Source organism: Ochotona curzoniae, unplaced genomic scaffold, assembly GCF_017591425.1.
Source record: "Ochotona curzoniae isolate NIBS_2020 unplaced genomic scaffold, NIBS_Ocur_1.0 contig_2723, whole genome shotgun sequence".
Taxonomy (NCBI): domain Eukaryota; kingdom Metazoa; phylum Chordata; class Mammalia; order Lagomorpha; family Ochotonidae; genus Ochotona; species Ochotona curzoniae.
In genome coordinates this window covers 10013062-10028377 of record NW_024465573.1, presented here as the reverse complement: position 1 = coordinate 10028377, position 15316 = coordinate 10013062, and the positions used below count along the sequence as shown (strand labels likewise).

The 15316-nt window shown below is 36.4% G+C and overlaps 1 protein-coding gene across 2 annotated transcripts in view; it reads right to left on the bottom strand.

The window, feature by feature from the left end:
* The window catches only part of CNTN5 (contactin 5), a 1028052-nt gene that overhangs the window by 27198 nt on the left and 985538 nt on the right, over positions 1-15316 (bottom strand). For both annotated transcript variants that reach the window (XM_040976845.1, XM_040976846.1), the window contains one exon: positions 8535-8644. In XM_040976845.1, coding sequence (XP_040832779.1) covers positions 8535-8644 — 110 coding nt within the window. The remainder of the gene's footprint in view (positions 1-8534; positions 8645-15316) is intronic.

Sequence of the window (15316 nt, the reverse complement as noted above, 5' to 3'; positions counted from 1 at the left end):
TGAGAAATATAATTTAACTAGCCCATATGTGTGTGCCGACAGAGGTGTGAAAAAAATTACAGGGGCATGAAAGCTACATGATTAAACTCAGTCCACAGAATTTCAAAAACAGTATAATTTGACATTTTATTTTTTCCCATGATTTAGTTTCTTCTCATTTTTACTATCATAATAAAAAGTAAAATAAAACATGTAAAGCAATGCTACTTTCACACCATATGGAGGCAGCCTTCACTTCAGCCTTTTGAAGGCTGGCTCCATTTTGTTCCTTCCCCCTGTAACTTGTATCTGAAATTCCATTTTCACACATAAACACACACACACACACACACACACACACACCTCCGTTCTTTCACTACAGACATTTAATACAATCTGCCTAGCATGAGTTATGGTCAAACAGTGAGTCCCGTTTGATTTTGCCTCATACTCTGATGATCAGAACCAGATTATGAAATAAAAACCAACCATCTTGTCCCTTCTCCCTTTAAGAAAATCCCACAGTTTATTTTGTTGCTCAAAATGAAATTGATGTCTCTTCAATACAATAAGTACAAATGGCTTTAGTGATATGTCTAAAATGAACCTCTGCTTTACATATCATCTGGAAGATTCAGAATGAATGAATGCAAAATTTGCGCATAGCCCAGGAAAGGGAGTTAAGAGTGTCTGTGGGCTCAGTACAATGGCTCAGTGGCTAAAATCCTCGCCTAGCATGTGCCAGGATTTCATATGGGCACTGGTTCATGTCCAGGTTGCTCCACTCCCATCCAGCTCTCTGCTTGTGGCCTAGGAATGTAGTGGAGGGTGGCCCAAAGAATTGGCACTCTGCACTCATGTGGGAGACCCGGAAGAAGTTTCTGTCTTCAGATCAGCTCAGCTCTGGCTGTTGTAGGCATTTGGGGAGTAAAACAAAAAATGGAAGATATTTTCTTTCTATTTCTAAATTTGTGTTTCATATATATAAATACATATATATCTATACGTGAGGATGTGAAATGGGACTAGTTTTGGTTTTCATTTTCTCTTAATAAGCACTACAAAACTAGTGCAGTATGCATTTGTCTCTATGTCCAAAAACACATGTTGCTTAATGTTCAAAGAATTCCAGCCATTCAAAAATAAACATGAAGCTTTAAAATTCTTTTGTAAAAACAAATCAAAAGAAGTACAAGCACATCAGCTCAGCAATCAAGAAGGAATTTACTTTACAGGCATGATATACAAAGTCCTATTTTAAAAAATTATGGAAGTATGTTGTGGTTAAGCCACCATTTATGATGTTTGCATCCTAACGAAAGTGGCAGTTGGAGTCCTAGCTATCTGGCTTCCAAGCCAGCTTCTTGCTGAGAGGCGACATATGATGCCTCAATTGCTTGTGCCCCTGATATATCTAGGGGAGACTTCAGCAAAGTTCTGGGTTTGGCGGCTTGAGCTTTGCATGATAAATAGATGGAAATAAATATTTTTGAAAATATTGATTTATTTGAAACGCAGATTTACAGAGAGAGGGAGAGACAGAGACTTCCATCTGTTGATTCCCTCCCCAAGTAATTCTAACTCTTAGAGCTAGGGTAGGCTGAAGCCTGGAGCCAGGAAATGCAGCACAGGGGCTCAAGTACTTGGGTCATCTTCCTGTGGTTTCCCAAGTACATTAGTGGGGACCTGGAAAAGTAATGTAAGAGCCAAGTCTCAAGTGTGTAATTGGAGTGCCACTTATTGTGCCTCAAAACTGGCACCAAAAGTTAATATTTTTAAAATAGTTAAAAGGTTTTTTTTTCCTATTTTTTTTCTGTAAATAGACATTTCGGTGATGGACTTTATTCAGGAAAATTAATACTTTTTTTTTTGTCAGAGAAGCGTATGCTCACATGGAGAAACTTGCACCCACACAGAGTATTGACACAGAATTATTCTAATATTTCTTTAGAGGATTCAGTTGCTAAGGAATCTTCAGGTAATTATAGACACGAGGACTGTATTATTTTGATGTTTTTATTTTTAATTAAGTTTCTAATGAAAGCATGAGCTTTTTGAGGTTAAGGACTAGATCTTACACATTTTTACATTTCCTGTTACTGGCATACCTTGATAATAAATGCTTGAAGCTTGAAGCAATGAAAAAAGAAGTCTGCTAACATTCTAATGTCAATATTTACGCCATCCTTCTTCCTAATCCAGCAAAATAATGAGAAAAAATTACGAGGTTGGCCTTATCTTTTACTCTCCATTCTTGCCAGATTGGCATCTGCTCTCATTTTGTATGCATCTGAAATTCCCTGTATGCTGTGAAAAAGTTGAGAGACTCTAAGATTCAGGGATTGTTCTTCACAGGGTACTTAATGCTGGTGGGTTCATCAAATACAAAATAGAACCTGATGATTTACTTGTGTGGCCCAGTGACAGTGATGGCAATGCAGATGGTGTAGTCATGGTTATTCATGAGTCGGCATTCAATAAATACAGCCCCTTTTCAGCTTTCGGTGAAGTTGCATATAATAACCTAGAAATTTCACACAGATCTCATTATCAATTCTTTCTGCATTTAGTCTCTGCCAAGTGACTTTCACGTAAGTAACCACAATTTTTCAACAAGGGAAAGTTGATGAAATTGTTCAAAGTTTGAACAAGTATGCTTAGATTCATGCCTGAGCTTGGTTCTCTTTTGTTTCTTCGTTTTTAGGAGGTATAGCCATCCGTAAAGAGGGCAGACCTAAATTGTTATCAGAGAGAAGAGATTACCTGGTTCTTTTTACAGCATCATTCCTACTTATCCTAATTGTGACATTTTGAAATGCCTGTGGTTGATGCATGCACAGTCGGAAAGAGCTGATATCACTGAATTGACCCAAAGTCCCTTATTATCAAGAACATTGCCTGATTGACATTGCTTAGTCGTTACAGGCTGTGTTCTTTCTGACCCTGTTTGCACAGCTATGGCCATTTTATAAGATGGAACATTTAGTCAGTTTACCAACAAGAAAAAGTCCATGTTCTATTTGTATTAATGTTGTTGTGTTAGTAAGTGTGGAGTCAGTTGCAGATGAAAATGACCTTAAAATTCTTAGACCTTTATGTTTTAAGCCAATTAAAACATAATAGAAGCTCTCTAGCAAAATGCAAAAAGGCCATGTTCAAGTAGGTTATTGACAGGTGATAATAAGAGACGCCTCCGACTGAGATCCTTCCTGCTGCCTGCAATGCAGCACCAGGTAGAAGAATGTCATGCCCAAGACATCAACCATAGGCTCTTCCAGAACTAGGAGCTAGCTGCCAGTCAGCATAGGAGTAATAAATGAAACACAAAAACTCAAGGGTCATAGAATCTTCTTTCTTGATTTGTGAACTTCCTAATGCAGGGATTCTGTGGTTTTATTTATTTTTTAGCCTAAGCACTGCAAGAAAATGTAGCAGACAATAAACATTAATTGAATGAATGAATACCTGATGAGTGCAATTCATGTGAAACATATAGGGAACTAGATAAATGACATGAGACAAATGTTTGCTACATCAGAGTAGCAATCGCAGTATGGCTGTCACCAGATCTAGGAGTTAGAAACTGGGGAGGGAGAGCCCAAGGATGCGGGTTTGGATGGGTTGTCAGGGGGAGTAAGTGCTGTGTGGACTTCTCTGTTGAGGGCATCTACCTTCTCTCATCAACCCATGTTCAAAAGTAGCCTGCCTCTCAATTAGAAAAGAAGCAAATACAAAGATTTCAGGGCCAGTTCAAGTTTGATTATTTGTTAAGGAGAATGCCATATGAATGCCACACCAAGTGTTCCAGGGATATGGTAGTTAACACAGATGAGTATGAACTCAACAGAAAACATTCTGCAGGGAAATCTGTACATATAGCATTAGACATTTCTTGTTTTCATTTACCTCCTCTATTGAACTTTGTACATCAAGGGAAACAACTGCGTCTGAGGCTAACATAGTTTTCTGCAGTGTTTAATTAGACACTCATCATAAACTTTGGTTCAAAAAATTCTTGAGATTATGAGTCTTGTTTTTAATCATTTCTGACACCAATGCTAGAAACTTGTGATTCTCATAAACATCCAAACATTATGGTTCATGACAAAAGATTGACACGCTGCAGCAGGTGAAGGTGATAGTGGACTGAAAGCTATGAACCCTGATTCCATCTTCTTAAACTGCCACTAATCATTGTTGAGACCGTAGTGGTGTCATTAGGGATACTAAAATATGAAGTACCTGAACTGATGACAAAAGTGATACTTTCTCTGATTTATTAATATAAATTACTTAGAGTATGGAAATCAACATTCTTAATGTATGCACATATACACTCTTCATCTTTCTTGATATCTGAGCAGCAATAAGCACAGTTCATCATGTCTTTTTTCAGTCAATTGTTTTTTTCTTATTCATACTTATTCTTTTGTAAGTTGATTTTTCCATGTCCTTGCAGATGCCCTCTATTTAGCTAAACAATTAATCATCCAAGTGTGGCAGGACAAGGTAGAGCATGCTTAATTCTCCTCCTCTCCTGTCTTCTCTTCCTGAAAGTTTGTCCTCAGGTGCCTGCATTTAATAGAATGGCTTTGAATGTCACTTCTCTATATCCAGTTCTAAGCTGTGGATTAGTCTGCAAACTCACACATCCTGTTGCTCCCTGAACTGTCATCTTGGATGTCCCATAGGCATCTCAAATTGCATTGGGTCAATACAGAACTCTGGATTTCCCAGTTTCAAATATGTTCTTATTTCAATTTATCCCGTTTGTTCTGTTTGTTTGTTTTGCAAATTGTGCAATTTACTCATTTGATCAATTTCACAACACACAAATTATCAGTTCTCTTCCACATAGGATCAAGCAACAAATTCTGCCAGCACTGTTTTTTAAAACAGGCATTTTTCTCGCACTCTGTGGCTGTGGTTCATAGTCTCTGCTGTTTCTTGCTTGGATTATTTAACTAAGTTAACTTTGATTTCCTGACCTGTCTTCTCCTCCTGGAAAGCAGACAAAATGGATTTTGCTAGATGTAAATCAGGCATTGCCTCTTTCCTCTTTAAATTGTTCCAGCCTCTTTCTGTGGGATTTGAAATAGAACACAAAATCTTTTGGCAATCAGTAGCTGCTATCCATATGTAATCTTGTCATTGCCCCCTTCTAATTCAATTCAAACTGTTGTTCATCTAGTGGCAGCACTCTGCTTCTCTATGTTTCTCACAGGAATGAGTCTTTTCCACTTTTCAACTTCTGCACATATTGTTATCAGAGTTTATTTTACTCATTTATTTCCTTGTTTGATAAAATTTATCTTCCCCAATAGGATGTAATATTCCTAAGAGAAGAACCTCATTTATCTTAGTGGCACATTCCAACTCAATAAACATGAGGGGTTGCCAAAAACATTGCTTGCTTTATTTTCAAACGGGTGCATTGTGCCTTGCTAATAACTTACTCTTTCAGATTTTGCAAGTGATGTTGGAATCATGGCAGTAAAACTATCTCAGAGTGATTTAAGAGTTTAAAATCCTCCTAACTGGTAGTAGTGACAAAATCCCTTGATTCAATTGTCTTTTTGTGTCACCATGATTAGAATTGGGTTTTCTTTTTTTTTTTCATTCAGAATTTCAATACTTTCCGACCATCATTAGTCAGTGTAGTCAGGACATGAGTGTAAACAGAGGTGCATGATGGATGGATGAGAGTACAGATAGGGTGGAGCAAGGGGATTGAAATCATATACATTTTAAGCTTTAGGGCATTATTATAATTTAGTAATAGATTTCACTAAATGACGTTCTCAGTGTGAGCAAATAGGTGGGGGAAACATGAGAGCATTGAGTTCCAAGCTGGGTAAGATGAGCTCTTTTTAAGGCCATGGGAAAAAGAATGGGAGATGTTAATAAATTTTAGTTATATAACTTTTTAATATGAAATAAACATGTAACCATTCAGTTAGGAGATAGTATAAATCAAAAATAGTCTCTGCTAGCTATATTTTTACATGAGCTAACATTTTTGGTCAGATTTTCAAAATAGGTTAATATCATTAGATTATGCAAAATATATCTTTAACTTTCTGATAAGCAGTCCCATTAGGTCCGTCTCAGAGGCATGGCTCAACTAAGGATTTGGATGCAGCTGATTCATTGGGAGAAATGACAGAAATATTTTGTAAGGGAGAGAGGGAAGATACACAAGCTGTTTCCTGTTCGAAGTTATTTCCTGCTTGAGGAAAGGAATCAGTGTCAGTGTTATTCAGCCATTGGCTCTGAAAGGCCTACTTGGGAAGCAGGGAACCTTAGAGGCAAGACAGCAGAAGTGGAGACTTAGAAGCTTAAGGATGCAGTACCCACAAGGGGTGGAGTGAGGCGCACTGGCTCAGTGGTAGGGAGCTGGAGAGGACTTCACAACGACTTGGCCAGTCATCTTAACAGGGATTCAGAGTGAAGTGCAGACGTACAATCAGTGTAAGCTGCTGGGTCATGTACTATCAGTTGCTGTGATTCGGTGATGAACAGAAATGGTCTCAGTGTGGATAACGAGAAGCAAAAACATTAAACATGAAGCCATAACCAGAAACGTACTGAATTATCACTGTGAATAAGGAATTGAAGCAAGGTTGTAGAAATAAGCCCTTGGTGTTATATAGTAAGATAATGGTATTATTTAAATGATCCTTGCTGTAACTTAAAGAAAGATTACAGAAATACTTTATCCAAGTAGTCATTATCTAATGCTAAACCATACACTAAATGAATAATTTGCAGACACTATTGAAGCAGTCCAAGAGGATTGAAATATATTTTTCAATCAGGAAATCATGTTTGTATATAATCCTATGATTACTCTTTGTTCAAAAATTCATTTTTCCTGTTAATTGGAGTTTAGACAAAAACATAAGAACTAAACATTTAAAAAAAATTTTATTTTATTTTTATTGGAAAGTCAGATATACAGGGAGGAGGAGAGACAGGAAGATCTTTCATTCACTGATTCACTCCCCAAGTGGCTGTAATGGCTGGAACTGAGCCAATCCGAAGCTGGGAGCCAGGAGCTAATTCCAGGTCTCCCCCCATGGGTGCAGGGTCCCAAGACTTTGGGCCGTCCTTGACTGTTTTCCCAGGACACAGGCAGGGAGCTGGATGAGAAGCAGGGCTGCTGGGATTAGAACCGGCACCCATATGGGATCTTGGTGTGTTTAACTGCTACACTATCATGCTGGGCCCAGAACTAAACATTTTAAATTAAACTAAATTCTCGGGCCAATGCTAATACTTTAAAAAAAATCATATACAAATTATTCTCCCAATTCCTTTCCCTTTCTGGCCTAGCAAGGAAAATTGAGAGTGAGAGTTGTGTGAAGCAGGGATCTTTTTATCTTACAATATTTAGGTTTTCATATTACCTACAATTCACTAGTTCTTGTGGACACTAAAATTTTGTTGAAGTCATTCTTAGAAAGTACAATTATAAGAGTGGCACAGGGCCCTGGCACGGTAGCCTAGTGGATGTAGTCCTTGCCTTACACCAGCCAGGATCCCATATGGGTGCTGGTTCGTGTCCCTGATGCCCCATTTCCCATCCAACTCCTTGCTTGTGGCCTGGGAAAGCAGTCAAGGACAGCCCAAAGCCTTGGGACCCTGCACCCACATTGGAGACCCAGAAGAAGCTCCTGGCTTCTGGCTTCGGATGGGGCTCAGCTCTGGTCATTGTGTCCATTTGGGGAGTGAATCATCGGATGGAAGTTCTTTCTTTCCTCCTCTCTGTATATCTGACTTTCTAATAATAGTAATAATGATAATAATAATATAATCTTTTAAAAAACTAAGGAAAGAGTGGCACAGCATTTTGTTTAAAAATAGCAAAATAGAAAGAGCCAAAAAATCATTTGAATAAATACCCACAGATGACAAAATTCTAAGAAAAGTTGAATAATTCTTCATTGTATGCAAAACATGCTAAGAAGACATGAAATAACAACTTGTGTATACATTAAATTATTTGGAGTAAAAAGTTCTGAGTGTTCTATTATGTAGTAAGGTTACTGTTCACTTTGATACTGTACTATATATTTCTCTATAAAAAGGATAAATTAGCAAGGATTTTGAATGTTTTTCACTGCAAAGAAACACTGAATGTTTGAGGAAATAGATCTTGTTACACATAACACAACATAAATATGCTTAAAAATGATAGTATCCCATAAATATATACCTTTGTGTCAGTATAACAAATTTTTAGAAATACTAAGCATTTAAAAATCACCAATACATAGACATCAATAAATATTCACTTGTAGCTCCTGATTTGATCTAAAGCTCTGTTTTTACATCCCTTTGATCCTTGCACAGTCCTAAGGAAACCAGCCTTCCTGGAAAATAAGTCAGCTCATGGGCAACATAATCCTTTCCAGATAAACAGCGTTTTCCACTTTCCTTGACATGGAGTAAAGTTTCAAAGGGATATAATTTTGTGGAAGTGTCACAGAATCATCTGCTTGGAGGAGTTTAGTGCCAACAGAAATCACGAGGCTTAGGAATTCCGTCCATACCTCAAATCCCTGTGGTCTTCCTAGACTCTCTTTAATATGTTTCCATGCAACAAGAATCTCTGACACAGACACACTTGTAGCTTTGACATCTGTGGGAGCAGCACTCGGTTCTGTGTGAAAGAAAATGGAAATCATAAGCCATGATTGAAGTTATGTCTAGCAAAGCGTTTCACTTAAGTTTGTCAGGTGTTAGCTCCCCTCTTTGTATTTGAAATGAAGTGCTGTGATAGCTATGGAAAACACAACAGGGTAAAATGTGATCTTTTTTTTTTTTTTTCTATATGTGGGTCTGGTCTTACCAATATCTTACCAGTGGCACTCAACAAATTTAACATGGGAAGACAAAAAGCTGTATTCTTGGAATATAGACTATATCTAGAATGTAAATTATCAGACTTTGCCTGCCTGCCAGTCTATCATAATGATCCAAAAATAACTAGGGATTTCAGCTGTACTTTCACAACCCATTATTCTTTATACCTGTAAACATATTACTCTACCTCATTTTAAGCCTGAATACTTTTGCTTAACATATGCACAATAGCAATATTTATCTCATATTTTAAGACTAGTTTAAATGAATAGTACATATAAGATTTAGTCTCATGCTTGATAAATATATTTTCATATATCACATTTTCCTTTGCAGACACAAATGAAGTCCAACTTTTATATTTCTTGTTCTTCTAGCCATAGAACTTCATTTCCATGATTATATAAAGAAAGCTGTGAATCATGATATTTAAAAGGCATGCATTGACTTTTAAGACAGGTGCAGACTGAGAAGTAAAGTCCCCGAAGGTCTCCGTGTTTTTGCTAACACTACTTTTTCACTTGTTTCTATGCTCAGTGACCTTTGCACTATTTTTTTTTTCAAATGCACAGTGTCTGACTGGCATCCATCAAAAGGTGTACTTTATTTGAGGTTGCACTTTATGTAGGGAACAAAATATTTCTAGCTTTGACATGGCTGAATCATAAATATTCTGTCACAAACATGTGTTAAATGAAATAACCGAATGAAGCGTATACAGCAGTTCAAACAGTTCTGCACACTACCTGTTTGAAGAGTCTTACTCCATGCAATGGTAGAGACTTTCATACTAATCAGATCTCACTGATGAGAGTTCAGATTAACCATTATCATTCAGGGAACCATAAGGCAAAGAAAGAGTTCTACGTAAGATTTTTAAAGGCATTATTATAGACATGGAAGAAATTATAACTACTTCCTGTCTTCCTTGCTAATGGAAGGTGGTGCTACATATGTTTAGGACGTTGTTGCATGTTACTGAGAAATATGTCACAGAGATCCACAAGAAGTTCCCAAAAGACCTTTTTAAGGGCATAAGTTTTCAGCAAGCAGTGATTTGTCTTTGTTAAGATCACATGTTACGTTTGTGTCATCGCAGAGGGCTAGGGCAAATTGGCCTAAATCTTTACACAAAAACTGACATTAATTTCTGTCATGCTATAAATTGGTATAACTTTCTCTTCCTGTCATTGCTTGAATATCTTTTAATCATTATCTTTTGCTTGGTGGTTTTCATTATCCTATTTTTACTTATATAAACTTTATATAAGTATAAAAATATGCTTATAAAATTGCTTAACAATAAGTATAAAAATGCTTATACTTTTATTTCATCCTAGAATCCTAATCAGCAGACTTACAACAAATAATTTTGCATGATTATTTAATGGAATTTAATATTCTTAATTTTGCCTGTAAATAAAAGGAATGCAGATGTTTTGAGACATGTGCAACTCGATCTCTAGGACTTAGGTTACGAAACATTTCAAACAAGCTGCGCTAGGAATATCGTTTGCTAGTCAGTGGCAGTTTTGCTTCTCTTTAGAATGAATACATTACAGAAATTTGTGTGCCAAGTGCTTTTTTCATCTTTTGTAATATTGAAGCAATTATGTCTTTGCTAAAGAAGATTGCAGGTTGATAAATAACTTTTGAAACACAAAGCATGTGGTTGAGTGGAAGAGTTCCTATTTCTTCTTGTCCTAGAGAAAGGAATGATGACTCTGCCAACTTCTAGTGGCATTGCACAAATTTAAATGCTTTTCAGACTGAAAGTTAAAAGAAATAAAAAATGAAAGGGAAAAGAAGATAAAAAGTATTCAGAAATCTGCTTCCCATGGGAGCACCTTAATTGTATTTTAAAGCTTTGAGAATTTGAAGTCAGGGTCAGGTTAAGTTTGACATTTGACCTTATATTATTGGGGCTGTACATTATCCTGTAGCTAAAAGAAGGAGGAAGAATCAACTAAACAAAAATGGAAGAGTCATTTTAATGTATGACATCTACTGGATGGAAAAATAGATTGATGCAGAACTGAATTGAAAACTTCAGTATGGAAAATGTGACTTCAGTCAGTCTATTTCAGGAGTTCTAGGACATACTATTTCTATGCAAGTAAACATTTTCAAATGATTCCAAGGTTTGTTTGCAGACAAGGGTAATTGACTGGTTCATGGAATGTCTGGTTTAGGCAGAACATAGCTGTTCTGTTTGGGCGTTTCATTATGCCTGAATGATGAAAGACCACAACTCAAAAGGATCATAGAGAACCAAACGGATTGAAAGTCGCCAATGGACGGCCAATGAATTTACAGCCATCTTTTCTCTATACAATGTATTAATATAAGTCAACTCTTAAATTTTATCACTTCATAGAAAATGATGTTCTGTGTTTTTTCTTTAATACAAAGTAATTAAAAACCAACCAAAGCAGCAGTCCTGAGTTAAACGTTGATGCTGTGGATTGGAAGCTGGCTTTATCAGCCAGGCCATGTGATTCTCAGTTTACCAGAATCCCTACTGCTTCCTATGGTCTCTCACAGGGAGCACATTATACTTATTTGTATTTCTTGCTTGATCCCTATAGGCTTTTGCAAATTATTTTTTATATCATGCTTTTTGTATTAGAAATCCATGACTCCATTTTTGCAGATACATAAAGTTTTTATGAAAGCTCTGATTCTGGCATTGAGAAAGCCTGTAGTTGGACTTGGGTCTCCAGTGTTCTTCTGTTTTTAAGCTTTACTCCAAGGAAGTAACTAGCTCAGTCTCTATCTTTTAGAGTCAATTTTAGGCACAAAAGAGATCTTATAGGAAACATATATGGATCCTTCTGCTGCCCAGGTGCTTCTAGATAAGATCAGTAACAAACACATGCAAAAAAAAAAGGAGGGGGGGACAGATAAAATAGATGAAGAACTCAAGACAATAATAAGTTCCATTTATTGAAAATTTACTACATTATAAATTTGGTCCTTAATTTCTAACCTGGGTTAATTAATCCTTCCAACAGCCAGATTAGTGTTGTTATTTCATGAATAAGAGAATTGAAGTTAGACAGTTTGTTGATTATTACATTGCTGCTAATGAAAGAAGGAATTGAATACAAATGGGCCCAAGTATCACTGTATTGTGTGTCTGTGCTTATCTATGTTAGAACCACCTGATGCTGCTTTGTTTGCTATTTTCTTTCCTCCATGTCTTTCTGTATACTACATTTCCCTGGAACACTGCTGTTGGACTCCTTCCTTAGCCTCTCTACTAGCAGCTAAGATAAAATACCTGAACTTCCAACATCACCTGTTAAGTTCCCCTATAGGCTCTTTGTCAGTTCCCTTTATTCCTGACAGACTGCCAGCCTCGAGCTGCTGCTGCCCTTTTCCTCTTGGATCATGCCATCTCGGGACATCACTGAAGCTCCTGATCTCTAAATCACGGGATGTTTTCTATCATTCTTACTCTTGTCTGTTGTATTTGGATAATTTTGTGAAAGTACAGGAATTTCAGTGATTTTACTAGTGTTCTTTCTAGCATACTCAAAGACTTAAAAGGATACTTTTAAGGATAATATTTATTGTAATATTAATTAGGTCATGGATAACTCCTTCACTCCGATCTTCAAATATGAAGTGGAGAGACTGAGTGATAGATATGAGTCTGTTAGATTAAAATTTTCTAATGCATTACCATGTTCATGAATTTAGATGATACATTTGTTATTAAGTACCCTAGCAGCTGGAGTTCTCCAAGTATTATGGGGGATGTGCTTGTAATATTGATTATACATCTGACTTCCCAGGAGGGGTGAGCAACAGCATTAATCAAAGGAGAGTTTAATAAACTCCTTTGGAGAAGGGTTATGGTTTCATTATTTAAAAATCCAGTGAAAGCAGCTGTAGTTGAACTTTTACAGGCACTAATCCAAATAGATCATCTGGCAAAGACAGGAAATTATTCCTCGTATTTTACAACTAATATGCCAATTTATTAATTTCCAAGTTCACATAAATCCCACTGAGCTTAGTTACAGCTGAGAACTAATCTGAAGAATAACACTTTATGAATGCACAATTTTAATTTGAACTGTGGTAGCTCCACTTGCAAATATATCTTATTTTTGCAAATGAGGTGGGGTTTTGGGAATTTAATAAAAATAAATGCAATGCATTTTTTTCCACAAAAGACAAAGTTTATAAAGGGATATAATACATCACAAATGAATAAAAAGTTCAATGTGTAATTGATTTATTTCAAATTTCCTTGCATTTTCCTATTAGGCATAATTGAATGATTGAATGCCCTGTTTTTTTTTTTTTTTGCCTTTCCAAAGTTATAGTACAAAAACAAAGTAGCAAATAGATACAAGTTTGACTCCCGTGCTTTTAGAAATTTATAGTGAGAGCTATAAAAGGATTTTTTTCTTGAAAAAAAATCTTTTTTTTTTTTTTTGGCATTTGTTTTAAAATTGCTGAAGTTAAACTTGGTGTATTCTTTAAAGAAAACTGGAATTGCTTTGAAAAATGAAAAAGCTATATAGGGTTGTATTATAACTTACAGGTCTGAAGTGAAAGCAGAATGCTTATAATTCTTATTGACTGAGAGGGTACAGGCATATGATATACAAGGGGCACAAAACCCACTGCAAACATATACCTCAGCTCCTAGGCTTATATCAGGTGCTACTTGGCTCAGAAATGTTACAGGCAACACCCAAATGTTTCAAAGGCTCAAAGATACTAGCAGAGGAAATGTTGCAGCTCAGAATTGTCTGTCAAAGTCATATCCCAAGTGATTTACCAAGTACCAATATTTATAAGTGATGACAGCTTTTTCTAACAGGCTAATTCAAGGTTTCACCTAGAAGAGTCTAATTTTCCAACATGTTCTGATAAGCTTTGTTGAGAGGAAAATAAAGAGATTCAGGGCATGTGAAATGCACATTAATTCTCTTAGGCATGCCCACTGGATGTAACTGTCATCCATAGCTGATCTTCCTTTGGGCAAGATTTGAAAACTAGTACTGTTAGGTATGCTTTGGGAGTCCTCTGTTCTCTGCATCCATCCAAATGGCATAAATTCTATCACTACACTCGTTCATTTTTTTCTCCTTGGCTTGGTGTCAGCTGTGTAAAGTTGGCTTTTTCACGGTGCTCTAGGTATATAGTTAGTATTCTTCAATGGCAGAGGGACTGGGCCAGTGTATAGGAATACAGTCTCATTCCTTTTGATCTTTGTGATCTCAAAGAACATGAAAATATGAAGTGATCAGTGAAGTGACAGTACAAATGGAAGAAGGAAAAATCAGGTTTTGACATGAAGGAATACAATGTACTTCAGAACACAGGCACTTTGGGTGGGACTATGATGACAGAAGATGTACAGAGCATGTATGATTACTATGGACATTGAGGAGGGAAGTTGGCAGTGGTTGCAGCACAATAAAAACATCTTGTAGTGTTTGAGTTTATGGCAGACCGTTTTTCTTAAAATATGGTTTTATGTTTGAAATGTTCACTGCTTCTTATGAAAAGCAATAAGGAAAGTTACTAAAAAGGTTGCTGCTTTTCTCCCTCTTACCATATAGCATGCCTTGATCTATTGCTACTTCCTATTCTTGGATACTTGTTGGAAAAAAATCCTTTAGGGTAGAAACTAAGCAGAGAATATCAGGTTCAAATTTTCAAAGGTTTTCAGAGGCATTCTATTTTGATCTAATCCATTTGTATTGCATGGAGTAAAATAAGGATCAGTAAGGTGAATCGACTGGCCGCAGTTGAATGGTTAGTTGGCCATATTTGGACTTAGGCACTGTCAACTGCATGAAAATACTCTCCTTTTCCCTTGTCTTGCTTTTTTGTGTTGACAACACTTTGATGATGTTAATACTTACATTTCTAAAGTTCCAAATGTGTAAATTTAATTAGGGAGAAATACCAAATATGTTTGAATTTTGTTGTCAGAACAAAGGCAGACACTATCTGGACTTAATTTGCCTCATTCCTTTCATATTTCAGTCTACGAAAATAAATGAAGTGTTACTATGAAATATGTTACAGTAACAACCTTCATGTCTTTGAAAGAAAATATGCATATTTTCTATCTAGCTTGAAAGAGAAATCTCCAAAGGCAAGCCATTTCAAGTTTAAGGAAAGCGAATAATAGTAATAATAAAAATCCTTGGTGGCTGCTATAATTTAATTTCAAAGGAAAAGTTGACAAGAAATTTACAAAAGTGGATTTCTTGAAGGTGGCACTGGTACTACTGTGCAAAGCATGTTCCCAGACTTCTCCCATTCATCTCATGTGACCTTCCGGTCCTTGTGCTTGATAATTAGTTTGAAGTAATTTTAAAGCAAGAAGAATATGCACTTGCTGAATAAAATATGTACTTTGAAGTAAGTCTTTGAAACAACAAGTAGAAAATGGCACTATTTTATCTATTCCCAGCCAGACTGTATAGAACATTTA